This window comes from Chaetura pelagica, unplaced genomic scaffold (genome assembly GCF_000747805.2).
Source record: "Chaetura pelagica isolate M959 unplaced genomic scaffold, ChaPel_1.0 scaffold134, whole genome shotgun sequence".
NCBI classification, from domain to species: Eukaryota; Metazoa; Chordata; class Aves; order Apodiformes; family Apodidae; genus Chaetura; species Chaetura pelagica.
In genome coordinates this window covers 275338-297824 of record NW_009953105.1, presented here as the reverse complement: position 1 = coordinate 297824, position 22487 = coordinate 275338, and the positions used below count along the sequence as shown (strand labels likewise).

Below are 22487 nucleotides of genomic sequence, written 5' to 3'. Positions count from 1 at the left end.
CCTGTCAAGGTCCCTCTGGATGGTATCCCTTCCCTCCAGTGTGTCCATCTCACTACACACTTTGGTATCATCAGCAGACTGCTGAGGCTGCACTCAGTGCCACTGTCCATGTTGCCAACAAAGATGTTAAATAGCACCGGTCCAAGTACTGACCCTTTGGGGAACATAAGTAGATACCTTTTAAGTAGATGTGGAGTGACTCAGCTGCTCATTGTAAACATAAAGTAGTAGCATAAGATACATGTGTTCTTAGCAGCTAAATTTACAGAAGCATCTGGACCTGAATTTAAGCATTTGTGAATAGTTTTGCAGTCTCTGAGGAATCAAATCTTGTAATATCCTACCAGGCACTTGACACCACTTACTTGCTCTCTTATAAGATCATGGAGGAAGATCAAAAAATGTTTGCTCAAGTCTGCCATTTATCATTCACTTTTCTGTAGTTGTGATATGCTCTGCTGGTGGGCAAATATTGGCAGGTATTGAAGGTATGTCTTTATGCCATGCTGCTTTAAATTCCAGCTACTGACTTGTTCTAGTCTCTCTTTTTGTTTTCACTACATGTTGCAGATTTCAGTAGAGTGAGAACAGATTTCTGATATGCTGAAGTCAAAGCTGGTGTGGATTTACATCTACCAAGGGGATAAACAGAAAGAAAGAATTCATGCAAAATAAGGAGAGTGCACTGTATGATAGAAAAGTATTGTGAGTACCCCTTTGGACTCACAGCTACATACCCATCTGGATCAAAGTAATTATCTTCACATTTGAAAAACTTTGAGCAGCAATCCATTAAAAGGATCCACTAAAGATCCCAGGATTCCCAGAAAGTCATGCCAGAGGTTTGGCAGTGAAGAACTCGTGCTTCATCCTCAGCGATAGAGCCTCTTTGCAAAGGAGCTAAAGTTACTGGCTTTGCTCATGAGGGTGTTGAACACGTGTGTCTTGTATTTCTTCCTCAAAGCCTCCTTGACCAGGATAACTGCCTGCTCTTAGTGATTATACTTTCTGATACAGAGGCATCAGTGTTAATTTCTAGTGATCTATTCTGTGATGAGCACAGTTCTCTGGAGTACTTTCAGGTAAGTGTTTTTTTGTGAAAGATAACCTTGACTTTTTTTTTAATTAATACAATATGAAGTGCTCAGTATGATTTATCCTTTTACTTGTTTTTTCCCTGATTCTTTCTTAGTAAGTATTGAATGTTTAGATGCTAACATTTTGGAAATAGCTGCCAGAACAGATTGACTTCCCTTACTCAGTCCCCTTCAAGGTGACATATGAGTCCTTTTTTTTTTTTTTAGTTCTGCCCAGATGGTATGCTTCTTAAAATGAGCAATGTGTTGCAGTAAAGATGGACTGCTTTTTTCCCCTTCTTTCCTTCCTTTACTAAACTGAACACGTCTGTGTAGCTCATATTTGGGCTGGATTCAAAATTAGTCAGAAAGGCTGTAGGGTACATAAATACATTAACTACTGGAAAGCCAGGTCTGCTAGATCGCAGGATTTTCTGCCTTGCCAACAAGCGTTCTAGCAAGTTGGCTGCACAAAATGTGACATCTGTCTGGACCTTATTAGAACAATGGACCAGATGATCTAGTTAGGTTCTTTCTATGTCTGTCTTGTGTGTGTTTGTAATACTACTCCTCCTTATGTGCATCCACAGAGTCTCCAGTGGGCTGTGTGCTGAATGTGCAGGAATATTGTGTTCCAGAGTGTTGGGAGGTGATGACTGAACTGAGGATTTCTTGGAGGGTTTTTACATCTGATAGAGGAGACTTTCAAAATGGACAAAGCAAAAGGAGCATTGCTGTTTAAAACAGTTTCACGTGTGCAGTTGTTTTGACAGTTCTTTGTCCACCATTGGATTTTTTGGAGATGGAGAAATGGGTGTAACAGGTTTCTAGATGCATTGCTTGTAGTCTTAAATTGCTGTCTGTAACCTGCAACTTTCTTCTAGCAGCTGATGAAGGTCATGTTTTAGAGAAATAGCTGCTGCTTTGAAAGAGGATTGAGCCAGAGTTCTGTGTTGTTCTGTTGGCAAGTAACTTGATCTGCCAATATCTTTTGTTTCCTGTTGGGTGAGAAGGTTAGTAATGCATCCTTACTTTAGAAGAATGTTGAGGATAAATTTATTGTATGCCAAAGGAAATCCTATAAGCAAACAACTTACTGGGTAACTAATAAACTTTGGCATCTGTTTCTAGAGTGTTGCTGGAATTCAGTAGGGTAGAAGTATAGTATTTATTTAAAGGAATTGTTAAAAGTAAACTGTAAGTTGTTAAAAGCTTTTTTGGGGGAGTTGCTTTTCAGCCTGAGTCTTTTGCCTTTGAAACTAAAAATTTCTTACATTATTTGTAATGGTCTAAATTTTTTTCATTAAAGAAGTGTGAATATCATAGCTAAAGCTATTCAGGCAAGATAACAGCAATAGATCTGACAGGAGCTGAACTTTGCTTATTCTGCACAGGAGGTGTCACAGTGCTTGAAATCCATCCAGTTATGTTTTCTCAGGAACACTGTGATGCTTAGAGGGGAGAAGGCAGTTCTGTAATTAGGGACGGTAGCTGTGAGACCTGGTGTCAGTTCATGGCTAGCAACTTGCACAAGTCTAAAAGAATTCTCACTTAAGTGTTGACAGCAGGATTTTTCATTTTGAATAGATGAAGCTTCCATGTAGAAGTGAAGCAGGCTGGGTGAGAGATGCAGGTATGAGGTTAGACCAGAAGGTAGTACAGAGCAACAGAGAGAAACCAGGAGAATGGCAGCTTTTTGATGTTACTGTCTAAATGTAGGACCCAGGTGACTAGTTCCTGAGAGACCAAAGTCTCAATAATTCCCACTTCTCTTGTCAAGCTTCAAATAACTGCTTTACATCAGAGGTTTTTTCTTAGATAGGACATTTCTGTTTTGTAATATTTGAGAACTTTTAAATTCACTCTAGTAAAAGTTATGACAACTATCAGGACAGTCTTCTAGTGGTATCATAATGACCTGAAAGCTATTTATTTGGGACAAGTGTGGAGAAAGGAGCTAGATTCTTCTGTTGAAGCTCTTGGATGCTTTATAACAAACTCAAGAACAGGTCATATTGGTTGTGTCTTTACATTGCAAAGAATACCCCGGTCACACGTCGATGGGACTGACTCCAGCCCTCACTAGGGGAGAGATTCATGGCAAAAAAAGTCCAGTGAAGGGCTCTTTTTGGGGTTTTCGAATCCGGAAGCATCTAGCCTGTGCCTAGCTGTGGAGCCAGCACCACCTGTGTCTTCTCGCACTCAGCTGCCCCAAGAAGCGTGACCGACCCGGAGCGTGGCGAGCAGGGCGTGGCACTAAGTTTGCTCAGGCAGTTGATGCTGGGAGGGTGCTGAGAGACTGCTATCAGCCAGGTGACAATGATATCCACCTGGCAGAAGACAATGGCATCTCTCAGCTTTGCACACTGTAGGGCTGACGCAGCTTCCCAGACTGAGCTCTCCTGGGAAAATCCCATCACCCAGGTGTCAGGCTGCAGGGTGTTCCCAACTCAGACACCATTGTCAGATGGTAGCGGTGAGCATGCCTGTGGGAGGTGTTCCAGCGTGGAGGAACAACTCTGCCTAGTGCTAGAGCTCCTGGTGGAGTTAGGCAGGCTGAGGGCCATTAGGGAATGTGAGAGGAAAATGGATGCTTGGGAATTACACCCTGCCTTCAATGATAGAAACCCAACAGGCAGAGAGAGCCCCTTCTACAGTGGGCTTTGCATCCTCTCTCTGTCCAATTCAGTGTGATGCCTTGGAAGACAGAGGGCAATGGCAAGATGTTCCTGCTTGGCACAAGCGATGCTGCAAATGCGTCTGCCCAACAACTACATCACCTTCCCAGGTGCCACTCAGGAACAGGTACAGTGCTTTGTGAGTGGAACAGGGTAATGGTGAGCAGCAACTGGTCACAAGTGGAGTCCCCCAGGGATCAATATTGAGCCCAATGCTGTTTAACATCTTCAGAAGTGACCTGGATGCTGGAATCAAGAGCACCCTGATGAATTTTGCTGGTGACACCAAGATGAGTGGAGAGGCTGATACTCCAGGAGTGAGAACCACCCTCCAGGATGACCTGGACAGACTGGAAGAGTAAGCTAACAGAAATCTTATGAAACTCAATGGGGAAAAGTGTAAGGTCTTGCACCTGGGAACACTTAAGCCAGGGGTGCAGTTCAGACTGGGATCCACCTGGCTGGAGAGCAGCTCTGTGAAAAGGGCCCTAGGCTCACCATGGTGTGCTGCAGCAGCAAAGAAAGCCAACAGGATGCTGGGCTGCATCAACAAGGGAATCACGAGCAGAGATAAATAAGTCATCATCCTGCTCTGCTTGGCACTTGTCAGTCCACACCTGGAATATTGCATTCATTTTTGGTCCCTGCTTTACAAAAAGGAAATGGATAGGCTGGGGGGGTCCATAGAAGGACCACAAAGATGATCAGAGGACTGGAGGACCTGACATATGAGAAGAGGCTGGCAAAACTGGGTTTGTTCAGCCTTGAGAAGAGAAGGCTTCAGGGAGACCTTATTACCATGTTCCAGTACTTAAAGGGTGGCTGCAAAGAAGATGGAGACTCCCTATTTACAAGGAGTCACATGTAAAAGACACGGGGTAGTGGGCACAAGTTGCTCCTGGGGAGATTCTGATTGGACACAAGAGGTAAATTTTTCACCATGAGGACATTGGAATAGTGTCCTGAGGGAAGTGGTAGATTCCCCCACATTGGAGAGTTTTAAGTCTCAGCCTCACAGGGTGCCGAGCCATCTCATATAAACTATAGTATTGCCTAAAATGGTTGGACCAGATGATCCTTGAGGTTCCTTTCAACTTGGCATTCTGTGATTCTATGATCTAATCTCTCATATCTTAATGTGCTGATGGCATGCCAGACAGACAATGTGCTTTGTAATACTATGGTAGGCTTTCTTCAGTTGCAGGCAGAGGTGTTAGTAGTAGTGCCCTGGGAGTCGCTTGCTAATAGGAATGTATAGTGTTGTGTAACGTTGACAGTTTCACCCTCTGCGGCTGTTTGAGAATGATGATTTTGGTTTGGTGATTACTTACCAGGTGCAGGTCAATGATATGAAGACTGATGTGAACGTGTTTAATGACTGCTTTAAGGAAAAAAAAACAACAAAAAAAAACAAGCAACATGCAACTAACAAAATAACCTCTTGCTGATTGAACTTAGTTGTGATGCTGTAAGGCTGCACTAGTCTCAGGGTGTTTATTGACAGCACTGTATCTGTTCATTATTTCATGGCTGAACTTCCCAAGGGCAGACAGTTGCCATTAATGATTCAGATTTTGGGACTCAGGCATCAAATAGAGTTTGATACAGTGTTTCCCTGCAAGCTGCTGGTAGCAGTGAAGGCCCTGTCTGAGTGAGCTGGAGCTGAACTGGCAGAGTGCTTCTAGGTTGTAGCCTTTTTCTATTGCAGGGTAGAGAGCAAACCTTTTTTCATCAGAAGAGCAAGAATGCAGGGAATGAGGTTTGAATGGAACTGTTAAAAGCAAAAAGACATGAAATTTCCAGCTCCATAGTGTGGGCTTGTTTTTTGCTGGCTATCACTTTTATTAAGGTGCTACAGCAGGAGAGTTATAGTGTCTCTGGGTGTGTGGTCAGTGGTTGAGATTGCCCCATTTGCCTCAGAATCATGGGATGGTTCAGGTTGGAAGGGACCTTAAAGACCTTATTTTCAGCTTACTTCCACCGTTTCGTCAACTACCTTGTCTTTTAACAGTTCAGGACAAATTTCCATTAAAGTTTTGTGCTTTCTCCAAGCTCTGTGCTTGCAGATTCTTAAAACTTTCTCAGGAGAGTCAGCCATTTGCAATAAATAATATTTGAGAGGAAATACATTGTTTGGGGCAGGCAGAAAAAAAATAACTCTCTGAAACAGTCCTATCATGTCTCTCTTGAAACAGTGATGTAAAACTTAGCAGTTTTATCTGTGTCAGTCATTTTGCTGTGTTGTGGGGGAGGAAGGGAACCATCTGCATTTGGCTGATTCTTTGGTTTCTGGAAACCCTCACGCTTATTTTGGCAGCTGAGTTATTTTGGCAGCTGAGTTATTTTGGCAGCTGAGTTCTCCGAAGATACCTGAATAGACCAGGATTCTCCCTGGGACTGTGGGAATGAGCTAGGAAAGGGTCTTTGCTGAAACTGCTGATCCTGGCAGCTGTGCCTGTTCTGTGTCCCGTGCAGCATCAAAGAGTGGGGCAATCATCATCTGCATTTATAATCTTCTCACCCCTGAAGCTCAGGCCTTCCAGAGGAGAGGAAGCAATTGGACTCCAATATGAGCAGGAAGCAAGCTGGTGTAGGGTGGACAAAGAAGGGAACTGACTGCAGCTTTGCCACTCCCCTAGGGTTCTAAAAATTATGCTATTATCCTCAAAATAGGTAAATCTTAGGTAAATTATTAAGCTGTACATCAGCTTATTTTGTTCTTCCTGGTTTTGAACTGTGAAGGTATGTGAGCAGGCAGAGGGGGCATATTTTTGTGACATCTCTGCCCTTATGTAGGAAGGTTTGTGTTTCTGGTGAAGTGCATGTTGCCTGGGAGTAGTATGGAACATGGCAGAGGAAGACGAGGGGAAGGAAGTTTGTTCTCTCATCCTCTGCCTTGTCTTGCAGCTTCCCTCCAGCTCGACAACATGCTATGCCATTTTGGTGCTTATTAAAACCATTGAGTGACATTATCTCAAGTGACTTCACTCAAGTTTGTGTTTCTGTGGTATCTGCATTCCAAAAACAATGCACAAAGTGGGAAACACAGTAGATAAAAATTATTTAGTAGAGTTGTGTTTAGCCTGGAAGGCAAATCTCTAGCTTTTATCTTACACTGTTCTCTTGATCTGTGATATCCTGCTACTAAATGCCCTGCACTTGGCTACCTTACTAGCTTGTGGACAGATTAATGCCAAGGGACTATATTAACACTAAGAAGTTCAATTCTAACTTTGATCAGCAGCACTATGTGTAAAACTTGATTGAAAACCTAGTATGAATTAGTCAGTGTGTTATCTAGTTCTGAGCCCTTGGGTAACAAGAAAATTTTCTTCAAGCTAAGTACTGATCTGACAAAAGCATGGGATGATGGAGCTGAGTTCTGGTAGGTTCATCTGTTTTACTTGTGGTTAGATAATTCTGGGAAGGAGAGACTTCATTTTTTTTTTTAACTAGCTTGATTTGACCTGAGGATACCTGGAAGGCTGCATGTTTGTAGAAAGAAAATAGTAAGAAAGAAATCTGTAAAATAGGGAGTGTGAATGAAGAACAGGTACAATGATAATTTCAGAGAAAGTGCTATCAAGAATCATACTCAGGATACCGTTAGGGTAATGACAAAATAACCAGGGTCAAGATGCATTTGTCTCATATTTGTTCAACTGCTCATAAATAGTTTGCTTAGTGACTGCTTTTGCTGCCTTTTAAAAAATCCTCTGTAAACCTTCCTCTGTTTTATTTGTTGCAGAGAGCCAGCTGTTGCCTGGGAATAACTTCACAAATGAATGCAACATTCCTGGAAACTTCATGTGCAGTAACGGGCGCTGTATCCCAGGGGCCTGGCAGTGTGATGGCCTGCCAGACTGCTTTGATGACAGTGATGAGAAGGAATGTCGTAAGTGACCATTGCCATGACCCTAACATGCTTAATATCACAAAGTTTGGCTAGGTAGTGTTACTGGTGTGTTCTGCAGTGTATATTAGCTAAGTAACAAAGCCACCACCAGTTTCTTAATTTAGCTGTTGTTAGAAGAAATGCACAACCTTTCTTATTATTGTTTAAGATCTTTAAGGTTCTTCAAATAATCCAATTTTATTACAGCTCTTGGTAGCAGGTGCCTAAACCCCTATTCACAGATGGATTAATTGTCACAGACTTGACTTAAAATTCTTCCATTGGAAGAATGAAAATGCTCTGTGATTTTTAGGGATCCTGCCTTTGTTGCTTCAGTGTACTGGCCTAGTACTGTAAGCTGACCTTCACTACCATCAAGATTAGTTCCTTACATTTCAAAATTATTGACTCTATCCTGCATTTTTGTTCTCTCCTGTCAAAATGTAATTCTTAACCCTTTGAAACTTCATACTAACTTTCTGGAAAATAGACCTAATTAATTAGGTAATAAAGTTACTTAGAGCTTAACATCTTAGGAAAGGATCAACCTGTTGTAAGGGTTGATCATACTAATGCCTGTCTATTTAAACTCCAGCAGAATTTATATTAGTGGGAGCTTTAGCAAGAATAAAAAAATGTCCAAAGTTCAACCTTTACAGCTCAGTCAGATGTTCCTGTGACAACAGCTGTGTGACTCAGGTTCCTCTTTACCTGGCACCTGAATATGCTGCTAGCTTGACTTTTGGTGTGCTCTTTCTGCTTCTTAAAACAAGCTGAATGATGGCACTTACCTGTATTTATAGGATACAAGAAGGAAGTTTTCTGTATCTGAGAATGTTGTCATGCCTTACATGAATTTTGTTTCACCTGGTATGTCTAGAAAATCTTAATGAAGATTTTCTTAATGGAGGCTGGGCTGAGTATTTATCCATGAATCAGTAAAAGGAAAATATGCCTTGTGATTCTGAAAAATTTCCTTACCAAAATCAGTTGGTGAATTGCAAGCAGTAATGAACTTTGTGCCAATGTGGTGGTGTTAGGTCATATGCTGGACTTGATTTTAAAGTTATTTTCCAGCCTTGGTGATTTGGTGATTCTGTGAACATAGTCACAATAAAATACAAACAGCGGCAAAATGACAATTCATAGAGGTTGTTCTTGTCACAACAGATTCAGACCTGACTGATCTAGGCTAAGCTGCAACTATAAATACAAATTTCTGCAGAATTGTCCTTGGGGTTTTTTATTTAAATACTTCCAGCCCACTTGATTGGCTAACAGTTTTCTGGATGATCATCCTTTTGATCCTGCCCAAATTAATGGTGATAATTAAACTGTTCTTTCCTCTTCCCATACATCTATCTGCTGTCTGATCAATGTCATAAATGTAAAATTAGCATGGAAAAGAGACAACAGGGAAAGCAGGGGATTCATATCCTGTGCTAGCCTGCTGTTAACAGATCAGATAAGCCAAAACTGAATGGAGATAGTGCTCATTTTCCAAAGAAAAATTTAATACTGATGCAAATAAAGTTCTGTAATGCATTCAGAAAGTTGCAAGCATCTGCATCTCCATCTTCTCCATTCTAATAGGCAGCTTTTAACTCTGTGGAGGCTGCTATGAGAAACACATCTAATGAACCAGCCACTGTGTTTGTAGGATGATGAGTATGCCTGTGCAGCTACAGTCTGTGTGCCATGGCAAAGACATGAGATATGGGAGGAATTGCTGGTAGAAAGAATTGCAGCATTAATAAGTAGACTGGGAAGGTTTTGCATTGTTAGTTGTTGACTTACGTCTGAATTGAGGAAGTTGGCTTGTTGTTTCAAGGTTGGATGATCCTTCTAACCCAAGAAACATCCCCTTTTGAATCCTGCTAAGCATCTAGCACCTAAGCTAGATGGACAATTCAGACTCTTATGGATGTAGGTATATACATACAGTGTGGGTAGCTAAAAAAGTTTGGTTTGCTCTTTTGATGAATTCTTAAAATGGTCCCATTCTTGTGTGGTTACAGTGTTACCAACCAGTCTTTTGCATCAAAAAATAATAAAAATGTGGTTGGCCTATACAGCTTGAATTTAGTGTTAGAGGAGTTTCTAGCTCAGAGCTAAAGCATTGAAAGCTAGCCCCAGCATCTTGTCTGAGAAAGGCAAAGGAAGAAGAAAAATCACTTATCTCTTCTCCCCCTTCAGCTTGTGTTAATCTTTAAAGATAGACTCCTAGATCACTTAAGGCTGTAAAGGAACCTGGAGGTCATTTGGTTCAGCTGCCTGCTCTGAGAGGACTGACTTCGATTGTGGTTACTCAGGGTCTTGTCTGAAACTTCGCACATTTCCAAGGATGGAGAGTCCACAGCTTCACTGGACACTTGTTCCAGAGTTTGAATATGTCCACTGGGATTTTTTTTTCCTTTTACATGATCAGTTTCCAAGTGATGAGAGAGAAGCTGAACCAAACATTTTTTAAAGATGTGCAGTGGTATTAACATTCAGATCCTCTGGCCTTAGTGAGTAGGACAGGCGAATGTAGGAACCCAGGAATTATTTTTCTTGACTGCAGAAACAGCAGCTGAAAAGTAAGAACCGTTGACATGCAAAATGTGCCTGTGTCACATCTGGTTGTGTCATTGTAGCAGCATATGTTGTGTTACTTGTGTCAGGTGACTCCAGGGAGGACTTGAAAATGTCATGCTAGTACCAGAAGGGTTGAAACCTGTGTGTGTGTATACACATATAGATAGAAAACTTTTTTACTTTTTAAATTCTTTCAGGCTATGCTTTGTTACATTCCTTTGTCAGAGTAGCACTCCTCTTAAAAAAACTTAACTTTCTGCAAAGTTGGAGTCCTTTTTTCATTCTGCTGTGTTGGGGCCCTGACTGTGCTGAAAGATTATGAGAAACTTTAGATGAAAACATCAGGCAACTGGAGGAACAGGGAAGGTCGTTCTCATGGGAACTAGTGAGGCTCTGGTATGTGTAGTAATCAGGTAGTAAGGTAAACAGGACAGGGAGTCAGATAAAGGGCTTAAAGTAGTGACCAATCAAAAGGGGAATGGGGATGCGTGAACAATGTATATTAACCAATTAAGAGCTTTACTTTGCTGGATGGACAGCCTGCACACTGTCCTGAGACTATATAATCTGCACGCAGCTAAATAAACTTGGACTGAACCTACATCATATTGGTGTGCAGTATTCATTCCTGGCTCGCCACAGGATATGGACCACGGCACTGCTGTGGTGTTGCTTTGCATCAGCTGCTCTGTAGATAGTGAAGACAAAGCCATAGGAGTTGCATTAGCAGCATGAGATGGCTGAGTTCCCAGTGTTACTGCTCTGAGCAGTGCTTTAAGCTGCTTTGTCTATGACTTCATCAGCTAATGAGTTCACATTGAAAGGCTTTAACGTTGCTTCAAAGTGTTTATGTGTGGAGAGGAGTTTGGTACCAGGATTCATTTGTGTGTTGGATGGGTGTGGTGGGGTTTTGGCAGTGGGGCAGGGGCCACAGGGGTGGCTCCTGTAAGAAGCTGCTGGAAGTTCCCCAGCTCCAAAATCCAGGCCAAAGCCAAACCCATCAGTGATGGTAGATGCACCTCTGCGATCAACATATTCAAGAAGGGGGGAAACAAAACTGCTGTAAGACTTGCAGGACAGAAGAGAGGAGGAGGTCAGAGCAATACCTGAGCACAGATAGCAAGGTCAGTGAGGAAGGAGGGGGAGGAGGTGACTGCACAGCGATTCCTCTGCAGCCCATGGTGAGACAGCAGGCTGTCCCACTGCAGCACATAGAGGAGCATGGTGGAACAGCCTATGGGGAAACACACTGAAGCAGATGTGGACATGCAGTCCATGAAGGACCATAGTGGAGCAGATACAGACCTGCACTTTTTGAAGGACTGTGGTGTGGAAGATGTGGACCTGCAGTTGTGGAGGACCATGCCAGGGGAGGTGACTGTGCCCAAAGAAGGTAGTGGCTGTGTGGTTAGCCTGTGCTGGAGTAGTCTGTTCCTGAAGGACTGTACCTTGTGGGAGGGACTAATGTTGGAGAGGTTAGTGAAGGACTCTCTCCTGTGGGAAGGATGCCACACTGGAACAAGGGAAGACTGTGAGGAGTCTTCCCCCCTGAGGAGGAAGGGAAGGCAGAAAACAACATCTGACAAACTGATCGCAACCCCCTTTCCCTGTCTCCCTGTGCTACTGGAGGGGAGGAGGTAGAGAAATGGGGAGCAAAGTAACTTGGGCCCAGGAAGAAGGGAGGGGTGGAGTAAGGTATTTAAGATCTGATTTTTCTGTTTCTCTTTGTCCTGTTCTGATTTGATTGGTGATAAATTAAATTGATCTTGTGAGAAACGTTTGTTGTGCCAATGAACAGGCCCAAACAGATTGAGGGAAAATGCTTCTACCCAGCCTGTTAGATGATCTGCTTGGCCTATCTTTGGTAATTCAGTAAAATCAACTTGAATACTCTGAAAAGGTCTTAAACCTGGAAGTCACCCCCCTGTAGGTTGCCTTTTTAGCACCCTTTTTTTTGAACTTTCTACAAACCATACATCCTTCACAAATTTGCTTAGCTATTGTATAAATTCCAATGCACCCATATTTTCGTAGCACCAGGTCACACGTGGCTTGTGTTCCCCAATGGCTTCCTTAATGCAGGACGGATAATATTTCCCTCATGGTTTATTTGTTTAACATTTCTCTACTGTCTGGGAGTAACCATTTTCCATTCTGTTCTGTTGCCCGCAGTTCCTTGATATCCTCTTTTTCTTCAAAAAGTGGATTTGTCTTTGGAGCTGGCACCTCAGGAAGGAGACAATTCATTGTTGTTACTTCTGATTGTAGGGCTGCTTCTCGAGCCGATTATCTTTTTGACTTTTCCTCCAAGCCACTATTTGAGCTTGAAAAAGGATTTATTGCAGTTTACATGTTTTGTGAGTATTTCTAGTTCTCTATGGTTTGAGTAATATGCTGTCATCAGTGCATTTCCCAAAATGGAGAACCCTTTTGTAGTTCATCTCCCCTTAGCTCTGCTGCTTCTCATCTGTTGGACTGATTGTCAGCCTGTGTAGTCCAACATCTGTCATGCAAGTTTCTTTTAAATGTTCATGGATTTTTAACTACTAGTACTGCTTTTTAGCTGTGTAGATGATTCATAATGGAAGCAGAGGTTCCTCTTGACAAATTCAGAATCTTTACCAACAGGGCTTTCCTGTGTGGGTTTTAGGTTTTGCTTATGTAGCTCCTAAATCCTGCTCTGGTTGCATACCAGGCAAATACATACATGGTGTTAGTGCTTCCATTGGTCAAGGTGGGCACTGCATGCTGTCAGCCACTCTGTTCTCTGTTCTCGGATATGGAAGATCCCAAATGGCACAAAACAAAGAATGTGAATGGAAAAAGCCTGAAAATATGTGCTTGAATGTTTCAAAATGTTTTGAGTTGAAGTGGTTATCTTCACTGCTGATCTTTATACCTGCCTACCTCTGAGGCCAAGACCTGCATCCTGCTATTGGAAGGATTCTCTCCTTGATTTAGGAGTACACTACTGTTCTTAGTTAAACTCATAATTTACTCTCATCTTTGTTTCCTCTTTTCTTTGCTTTTTGTATATCTTTGTGTTAGATTATTAGAGAAAGAACAATGTGAACACTGAAAACTGCTTTTGTCAGTTAATGTGCAACAGCTAGTGGAGAGATGGCATGTTGCTCCCTTTGTCAGCTAATGAGCAGCAGATGGTACAGATTCAGAGCATGGCATGTCACGCCTGGCATGACAGCAGCCAGAAGCAGAGACATACCAAATAACCAGAAGTGTAGATTTTTTTTCAGCACTCTTCTGAAAGCCGTTTCTTACATGCCAAGTTTGTGTGTTCAGCTATGAGCAAATAGTGGGGCACACAGTGAGTACAGTGACCAGCTTTGTTAATGCAAGGGCTAAAGAGTGTAGGCTGTGGGCTAGGAAAAAAAATAAAATTATGCAAGAATAGCCTTGGGACGATGTGTTCTTGTGTTAGGAGCTTGTCTCTCTCACATGTTTTTATTTCCAGTTGCCACTGTTGCACATTGAACACAAATCTAAAGGTAAAGCAGGTTTTTGAACCAATGCTAAAAGCTGCATGATAAGGAGTGTATAGATGTCTGAGCCACAGGGCATCATCTATGTCCTGGTGACAGATACCCTAGGACCTGCTAGATTTGCTCCTAGGGTATCTAGGTGAAGAGAACTTAACTTTTCTTTTTATGTTCAATTCCTTAAAAAAGTGTTTGGAAGGGCTTTTATTAATGTGCAGTAGGAGTGGTTTTTGATCTGTGTTTTCATGGTTACAACCATGCTTCTGTTGTTGTTTTTGCAAGCATTTGAGCTGTGTTTGGCAGATTAATAGAATAATATTTGAGATAGTGCTGTATACTTGTATGTTGGTACTTCATGTTCTTCTGTGTGTCTCTTAACCATTTTATTGGTTTTGCCTGTAGAGTTTGAACTGTGTGTTTATATATAATAAAATGTCCTGTTTTTTCACATTCTGTTCTGTATTTATATTTTCTATATTGGGTGTATTTTCAGCTCCATGTAATCTATCTAAATGGACATAGCATTTCTCAGAAAAAAGTTATAAATGTTTTGATGTCATCAGGAGGTGGAGTGAATGGATGGGAGATGTGGCACAACTAACCTTGTGTCATTCAAGGTGTTTGTATATGCACACTTGCTCTTACTCTTTGTTCCCCTTGCACTGGTGGGAAATCAAACTGGACTAGCAATATATTGTAGTTTTAAAATACAGCCCAGATGACCATTTTGAAGTTTCCCCAGGGTTTCATGTACCTTATTGTTCTATGTCCAGCTTAAAAACTGTCTACCAGACAAATGTTTACTACTCCCTCTGGTGTTCTCTTGCAACAGGTTTTACTGCTCTACATGTTCAGGATTGGAGTCTGTGTGAAAGCATTCATAACAAACAATTAGAGTCGTGGATGAGATATAAAGAGTCTTTTCACAAAAATGCTAAATGAAACCCACACTATGCAATTAGCAGCCTCAGTTTCCTAGACTATGTGAAGAATATTTTCCTATACTCTAAAAGCTTTCAGTTGGGAAACTGATACTCTCACAGAAAAAAGGCAGTACGAGTAGGTTTTCATCTTCAGACTGGTACTTCAGATACACTTTAACTGACTTAATTACATTCCGTTTCTACAAAAGAGGTAGCTTTTGGAGAACTGTATGTATGCAAAGCTTCACACCATTGGAGGGGTGAAAATTAGATAAAAAATAAAAAGCCCACTGAAACCAAAGTTGTGGCTGAGGAGGTCGCTTTGTCGTTAGAGACACTTCTGAGTGTAAGAACTGCACTGCCTAGTGCAGCCCAGAGTAGGAAGGAAGAGGATTGTGTGAGGACTGTACCAGCTTCAAAACCATGTCATATGCCTGGAAGCCTCACATGAGGGCTGTCAGACTGCCTTGTCCTACCATATTTCATGTAGGGTAGGTTTCAGAAGAAGACCTTTAGATTTGATGCTGTTCACTTTTTTTAAAAAGAAAAAAAAAATTGGAGTTTGTGCTTGATCAGGAGCATGCTTTGAGTCTGCTGCACAGGAAGATCACAAGCTGGAATTATATTAAGGCACATTATGTACCCATGCTTTTCCCTTCATAAGTCCAGAAATTAAAATGGAGGTACAAACATAATTCCCTCATAAATTACTGTTCTGGTTTGATTTGGTGGTTTTTTTTGGTAGCAGAGGAAGGGCCCCAGGGGTGGCTCTGGTAAGAAGCTGAGAAGCTCCCCCTGCTTCAAACCTAGCCAATGAGCCCTCAGAGGGACAATAGATGTACCTCTGCCATTAACATACAGAAGAACTTATATAACACCTGAGCAAAGGAGCATTTAAGGGAGAAGAGCTGTGCTGGAAAGGGAGAGAGGTGCTGGTGGCTGGTGAGGAAGAAGGGGAAGAAGGTGCCCTAGCAGAAGTTTCCCTGCAGCCCATGGCAAGATGACAGGCTGTCCCTCTGCCTTCATGGAGGAATGTGGTGGAACATTCCCTGAAGGTGCCAGGAGGGGTGAACTTGGCCAGTGTACTTGGATTTTGAAACCAGTGGACTCTAATTTGCTGCCAGTGGACTCTTGATTATGCAGCTTTGGAAGACCCCAGCGCCAGGGGAGTTTGTTCTCGAAGCAGCCTGTGACTCTGTGGGAAGCCCAGGCTGGAGCAGCTCCGGACCTTGTGGGAAGGACTCAGGAAGGAGAGGTTCGTGGAGAGTTCTCTCCCATGGGAGGGACCCCATGGGGTAGCAGGGGAGGACTGTACCGAATTCTTCTTCCTGAGGAGGAAGGAGCAGCAGGAACCACCAGCCTGTGAACTGACTCCAAACCCCATCCCCTGTCCCCCTGTGCCGCTGGGGGGAAGGAGGGAGAGAAACCGGGAACAAAGTGATTTGGGCCTGGGAAGAACAGAGGGGTGGGGGTAGCATATGCAGCCCTGCTCTTTGTGTTGTCTGTGTCCTGTGTGTGTTTTATTAGAGTGAAATTAAATTATTATTTTTTCCCCAAGTTGAGTCTGTTTTGCCTGGGACCTTAATTGGTGAAGAGTCCTCCTTGTCCTTTGTCTCAATCCATGGGCTTTGTCCTCCCTCATCACAGAGAGTGTGTGTGTGTTTGGGGAGGGGGGGCTGGGAGGAAGGGAGTTGAGTGAGCAGCCATTTGGCTATTTGTTGTCATATTGGGCCCTAATCATGACAGTTACTGTCAACCCCCAAATCATTCTTGTGACTATCTAAATTTAGATGTTTGTCTTCATCTTTCTTTTGCTTTGCTGTGAGAGAGGGTTGGAACTAGATGATTTTTAAGGTCCCTTCCAACTCAAACCATTCTATGATTCTATGAATTTTATGACTTCTGCACTGCTAAGAGTAATCAGAACTAGTAGCTGCTTTCAAAGACAAGTATAGAAGGTCTTGTAGAGACGCTGAGTTCTGCACTCTGTAAGCTATTTAATGACTGCTAATTATGATAGTACAATTACTTCAGCTAAAAATGTTTTGTTTGTGTTTAGTCAGTCAGCGGAGTCAATCTAATGAACAGCTTTCATATAAAGGAACAAAAGGCGCAAAATAACTCTGCTGCTGTCCTTTTAAATACTAGGCTTTAAGACTCAATAAGCAGAGCTCAGTGCACTGAAGAATGAGACACAGCATTTTGTTGAAAAGAAGTGTATTCCTGATTCAGAAGTAACATCAGTAAGACCTAGGAATTATCTAAACCAGCTGAGGTCTCCTAGAAATACAGCAGCAGGCCAAGACCCTGGGTAGGACTAATCCTACCCATCTGTAAAGATTACTGACTTTTAATTGTTTAGTCCCAAAAAATTCCTAAAGCATCAGTTAAAGCCTGTTGTTAACTAAGGCTAATGCTATAGAAGGTGATCGGTGTGATGCATCTTTTCAACAGATGAATTCAGATTCCTGGGATTAAAATCCAACGTTGCATACCTGCAACAATTTTTTGGACTGTTGCATCATGTGTAAAGGTGAAATAATTTCATCTGTTGCAGTCTATTGCTGCTAGCACTTTTAGCTTTGAGAGTTTCCAGTGCTGGTTTCTGATAAGTTTGCATTCTTTCTTGCTAGCTAACAGCTTATGTTACTGTGAGCTAAATATCTGTGTGGTGTTTATTGTTTCAAAGCTCACTACATTTTGGAAAAGATAAGTAAGTAATGAACACTTGCAGGTAAGTGATTTAGCAACCTGTCACTTATAAAAAACCACAAACAACAAAACAAAAATTCCAGCATCAAATCACGCTATCATGTATGAGGATTTTTTTCTTATGATTCTAACATCATTCAAAAGTATTAGAGCTGAGCTTGTGTTCTTTAGTTAATCAAATCTATATCCACTAGTTTGGGAAGTATGGAGTGGTACCCACCAGAGGCTTAGGTAGCTGTGAACTTTGGTTGTTGTCTATATGGAGTTTTGGAGATGGTGACAAGCTTCTGCTGTAAATAGATGTATCCAAAGACAGCTGAATGGTTGATACACATAGCCCTCAAATACTGACTGATCTAATGTGCCCTATGACACCCCATTAGCATGAGGGAGGATAATAAAGGCAGAAGAAACAAGATAAAGACATAAATATAAAAGCAGTATGGTAAAAGAACAAGTATAATTACAGCAACTCTAATACTTTAAAATGGCTTTCCTTCTAAATTCTGTGTGAAATGGTGTAAGTGTGGGGTATGTAGATTGTTTTGAGAGTATGATCTGTGAATTTAACTTTCCTTACAAACAGGACTAACAGTCTACCTTTGGGGTGCCCTATCTTACACTACATCTCCATCTAGTGCATTTTAAATGTCTGTGGAAAAAGCACAAGTCTGTAAGGAAACCTGTAAGCAGGTAAGTTGTTGGGGTTTTTTATTTACTACTTATGGCAGGGGGATTAATACACAAAAGGAGAAAAATCTTAGACCTGAGCCAGAACTACTGAAGAGAAAAGCATTCTACCAGAGCTTCCACCCTAGGATTATGGCAATGAAAAGCCAAACTGCACAAACCAAATCTTTATTGGTCCAGTTCTTATTTAGAGTCCAGTTATAATTTGTGTAAGGACTTAATGAAATCAATAACTTCTTTTCTTTTTTGAAATAACTGGAATAAATGGGAGAAAGCTAATAATTCCTCTATAAAAGCAGCTATATGTATTGTAATAGTTTTATATATACCCATGGAAGACCTCTGAACTTCTATTCACAACTTAGGATCACTGAGTGCTTTCAAGTTGTCTTCTCTTTTTCTCACTGCTTCCTGTTGACCTGGAATATTTGCTGCAGGTAGGTGACAAACATCAGAATTCCTAAGCAAAGCTGAATATTAAACAATGCATGAAATTAGCATCTGCGTTCTTTGGGAAAATGCTGTAAGCCAGTTGCTGATCTTCTTATCGCTCACTCAGATGGCTCTTAAACTTGGAATGTCAAACTGGAATTAACTCTGGTTTTCACTCATGATTAAACAAATGAGTACCTAGTACTTATAATAAGATTTATAATGAAGGTGACCATGGTGAGTATTTAATTTGAAGCTCAATATAGAAATTTACAAAAGTAAGGGCAAGTGCAATACCTACTTACATTTAAGAACTTTTTATGCAGGCAGATCAAGAGGTTTTGTGGTGCTAATTATTTAATCTTCTTTATGGTCTCCACTAGATGGGGGCTTAGAAAATAGCCCAACTGAAGAGCATGGGATCAGACAGGTTTAGCAGTTGGATGGAATCAGTGTCACCACTGTAACAGAAAGATCAGATAGGTAGTAACCCAAGACGTGTGAGGAATCGTAACCCATCAAGCACACTGATGTCCTCTAAGGAGAGTTGTCCTGCTACTGAAGTCCCTTAAGGGTGGCATCTTGTCCTGCCTGTATACATTTTGAGTAACTTAACAACTTAGAAATTGTGATTAATTTATATGGTGTAACAGCTGATTTAGACTCTGTCCTTTTGTATGGTGTTATTGTTCAGATTGTTTAATGAGTAGTCACTTCTAAATTACTTAATTTAGTGAGAAATCACTTTAATAAATGTCTGAAAACCAAGCATTTTCTCTGTGCTGTCTTCTGACATCTCATCTGCTTTGTAATGATTTTGAAAGACTTGAGATTTCTAGGCAATGAAATATAGCTTTAAGGCCTTACTCTCTGGCAAGAAGACCACCAATCCATAGTTGTCCAATTGTGAAGTACTTTCTCTTTTCCCCTTTCCAAAGGAAGCAGTTTACTCTCCAGGGCAGCAGACTCCATTGGCTTTTTTACTTTAGTATTGTCCTTTTCCTCTTCTTGTAAACTATAGTGTAAATATTGCCCATATGAAGTGGGTGGTAGTTTGCTAAGTTGGAGGCAGTCTCTGATGTTTCCTAAGGCACTGATTTCACTACTTCAAATATTAATTTAAAAAAGTCTACCTTTAGAGAAGTATTTTTAGGCTAACTTCCTCTGAGTTTACATTAGCAGTTTATGACTAGCAATTATTTCATCTGAGTGGTGAAATAGGGAGCAAAGGTAAGAGACCCAAAGGATTTTTCTAGGTGCAGTGAACAGTCTGCAATTGACTGTGTTTGGGAGCAAAACTCATTATATTAAATAGGGTTTTTTTCTTAAATTGGAAAGCTTCTGGCATAGCAGACTGTTGGGTGGATTTTATACAGGGAATAGGACTCGTGCTAGGAAATAGCAAGCAGTGGAAGTGAAACTTTTCTGTATCATTCTGCAAGATAGCCCTGTTAAAGAGCTCTATGAGCCAGCAAATGATGCATTTGCCTTCTGTGCTAAGGCAGCTGAATGACTGCAGGTAGTGGTGGCTTTTCCACTGTGAACTGAATTGAAAATACTGTAGGGTCCAAACAACAATTAACTAACCCAAAATATAGTATTTATATCAGTTCTTGGTGTGAAAGGGATTGTATACCAGTGCTTGTTACATAGTATTGTAAAATCAACCCTTCTGCTTGTAAATTGAAGTTAAAACCTATTTTTCAAAGAGCAGGACAAGATGAAAAGATTTTAACCTTTAATTCCTTCATGTAGAGTCTTAACTGAAATGCCATGACTTGATATGCACGCATCAAAAGAGATTGGATTTACAGTACTGTATAGTTTGGCTGTGGCATCTCTTAATATAAAGTAACAACAGCAGAGAAGTTTAAGGTGGTTCATTATTTGTTGGATTGATCCATGTAGGTGTGAATCAGCAGTACTGTATAGTTTGGCTGTGGCATCTCTTAACATAAAGTAACAACAACAGAGAAGTTTAAGGTGGTTCATTATTTGTTAGATTGATCCATGTAGGTGTGAATCAGCTTAAAGGTATTTTGTCTGATTGTTACCCCAAGGGTTTCTAAGGCAACAATTTGAGTTCAAAGATGCTGATGCTGAAATCCAGAAGTCCAGTTTACTAATAGCTGCAGGTTGTCACAAAATGTATGCCATTGGATCTGCTACATCCCATTTCCCTCACTCCAGATTGCAAAATATCTGAGAAATACTTAAAAATAGAAATGTTTGTAGAGATAAAAGAAGGAAATGCGCTTGTTCTTGGAACTGCACCTGGTAGGGAGCCTTTTGTGTACTATCTTTGCATCTGGTGCATGCAATAAGCAGTGCCTAGTTCACTGTAGGTGTGAAATGCTAGAGGTCTGGGCTGGCTGGCTTAACAGTAACGATTCAGTCAGAAAGTTTATTTAACCTAAAGTTTCATTAGTAATATTGTGTAGTGGCTTTGGTAATTCTGAACTGAACTTATATGATGTCTTCAGGCACTGTGTCCTTATAAAGAGACACAGGTCTAAAATTCTACCATGGTATCTAAACAGTAGGTTAGTACCTACTTACAGTTATATATGACAATTTTTTTTCCTTGGAGCTGGACAGTGCCATCTCATCCTGACTGTATTCATCAAATTTGTAGTCCACAACTGCACTTTACTTGCTTATACTTCTAGAAGACATTTGATGTCTTTTTTGCTCTTATCTATGGAACAAAAAAATCCCCTGCCCATCACAGAAAATCTCTTGTAGCCTTCTAGTCTGGTTTTAAGTTCTTGTAGCCAAGTCAAGAGTGTCATAATTTCTTTTATACAAGGATGTATCTATATACAGTATAGAGATTTACACAGTGTATGCCCTGTATGTGCCCCCCTCTGCCTGCTGCTGTTCATCTTTGCTGAGAATAATAAAATGGATTACACTCTTTGAAAAATAGTGGTGTTTCACCCTTAGCACCAGATAGCAAAATGTTATTCTGTTGCGCTGTAGGGCCATGCCTGTAAACTGTCACATCTTCAGTGGAATGTGCTGATTTAGATACGTTTAAGAACAAGATCTTTAAAGGAAGTTAGTGGGTTTTTAGAGTCTTAAAAGAAGGGGGTGGAGGGATTGATTTCTGCATAACATAAGAAGCAGCTTCACACTCTCATGGCTGCCAAAAAAAGTTTTCTTGAACTTAAGCAAACCAATCAGGGAGTAATATTTGGAAATCTTATGCCGTGGCCAGCACTTCTCTGCTACTATCTTCACCACTTGCTTCACATTGGAATTCTAACGGATTAGAACATTTTAGTAAAGAGCATTTTTTTTCCATGGCTAAAGGAGTCAAAGGAGGCTCCTCCAGTGCATGGTGGTTCACCATCTCTGTCTATATACTGGGGCAATTCCCTTTTGTGTAATGAAAATACATGGTCATGTTAATGCTTCAGTCTTGGATTGCTTTTGCCACAACTAATAATAAAACAAGAGTGGAACTAGAGTGGATCAATTGTTTTCTGCCATAGGTTCACAAATTGGTTGAATATCAGTTCATTTGGAGTGGTTTTTCTACTTGCTACGTTTTTGCAGTTGGATCCAGACTAGGTCTACTATCTGAGTAGCCTTTCTTTTGATACAGTTTTTTTAAGTTGCTGTGTGATTTCTTGCTGTATTTGAAGTGTGTCTGTCAGTCCTTACCCTTTCCCCTCCAACATGTGATCTCACAGTTTCTGAAGTTCTGGAGACCTGGTCTCAGGAGGACTTGCCAATTCCTTTAAAAACAACCAGCTTCTCTCTTCCCTTCCTTTAGGTGTTATTAATACCAAGGCTAAATGAGGTCAGATCATCCACACATGTCTGTTTCCTTTTTCTCTTGTCATTTCCTGGTATCCTGGTAATTCCTGATTACCCCAAGTCCATTTCAGCCAAGTGTAACAGAAGGACATGGATTGCAAAGATAGTGCTGTCCTTGAAGGTTTATTAAGGCTGGAGTCACTGAAGAAGCCGAATAGGTAGGTGCTGTTAAAAAAAAAAGT

General features: G+C 41.1%; 1 protein-coding gene across 1 annotated transcript in view; it reads left to right on the top strand.

Moving 5' to 3' along the window:
* The first annotated feature begins 7123 nt into the window (after nt 1-7123).
* The window catches only part of LDLRAD3 (low density lipoprotein receptor class A domain containing 3), a 56351-nt gene continuing 40987 nt past the window's right edge, over nt 7124-22487 (top strand). The window contains exons 1-2 of the mRNA XM_009997281.1: nt 7124-7139; nt 7503-7649. Coding sequence (XP_009995583.1) covers nt 7124-7139; nt 7503-7649 — 163 coding nt within the window. The remainder of the gene's footprint in view (nt 7140-7502; nt 7650-22487) is intronic.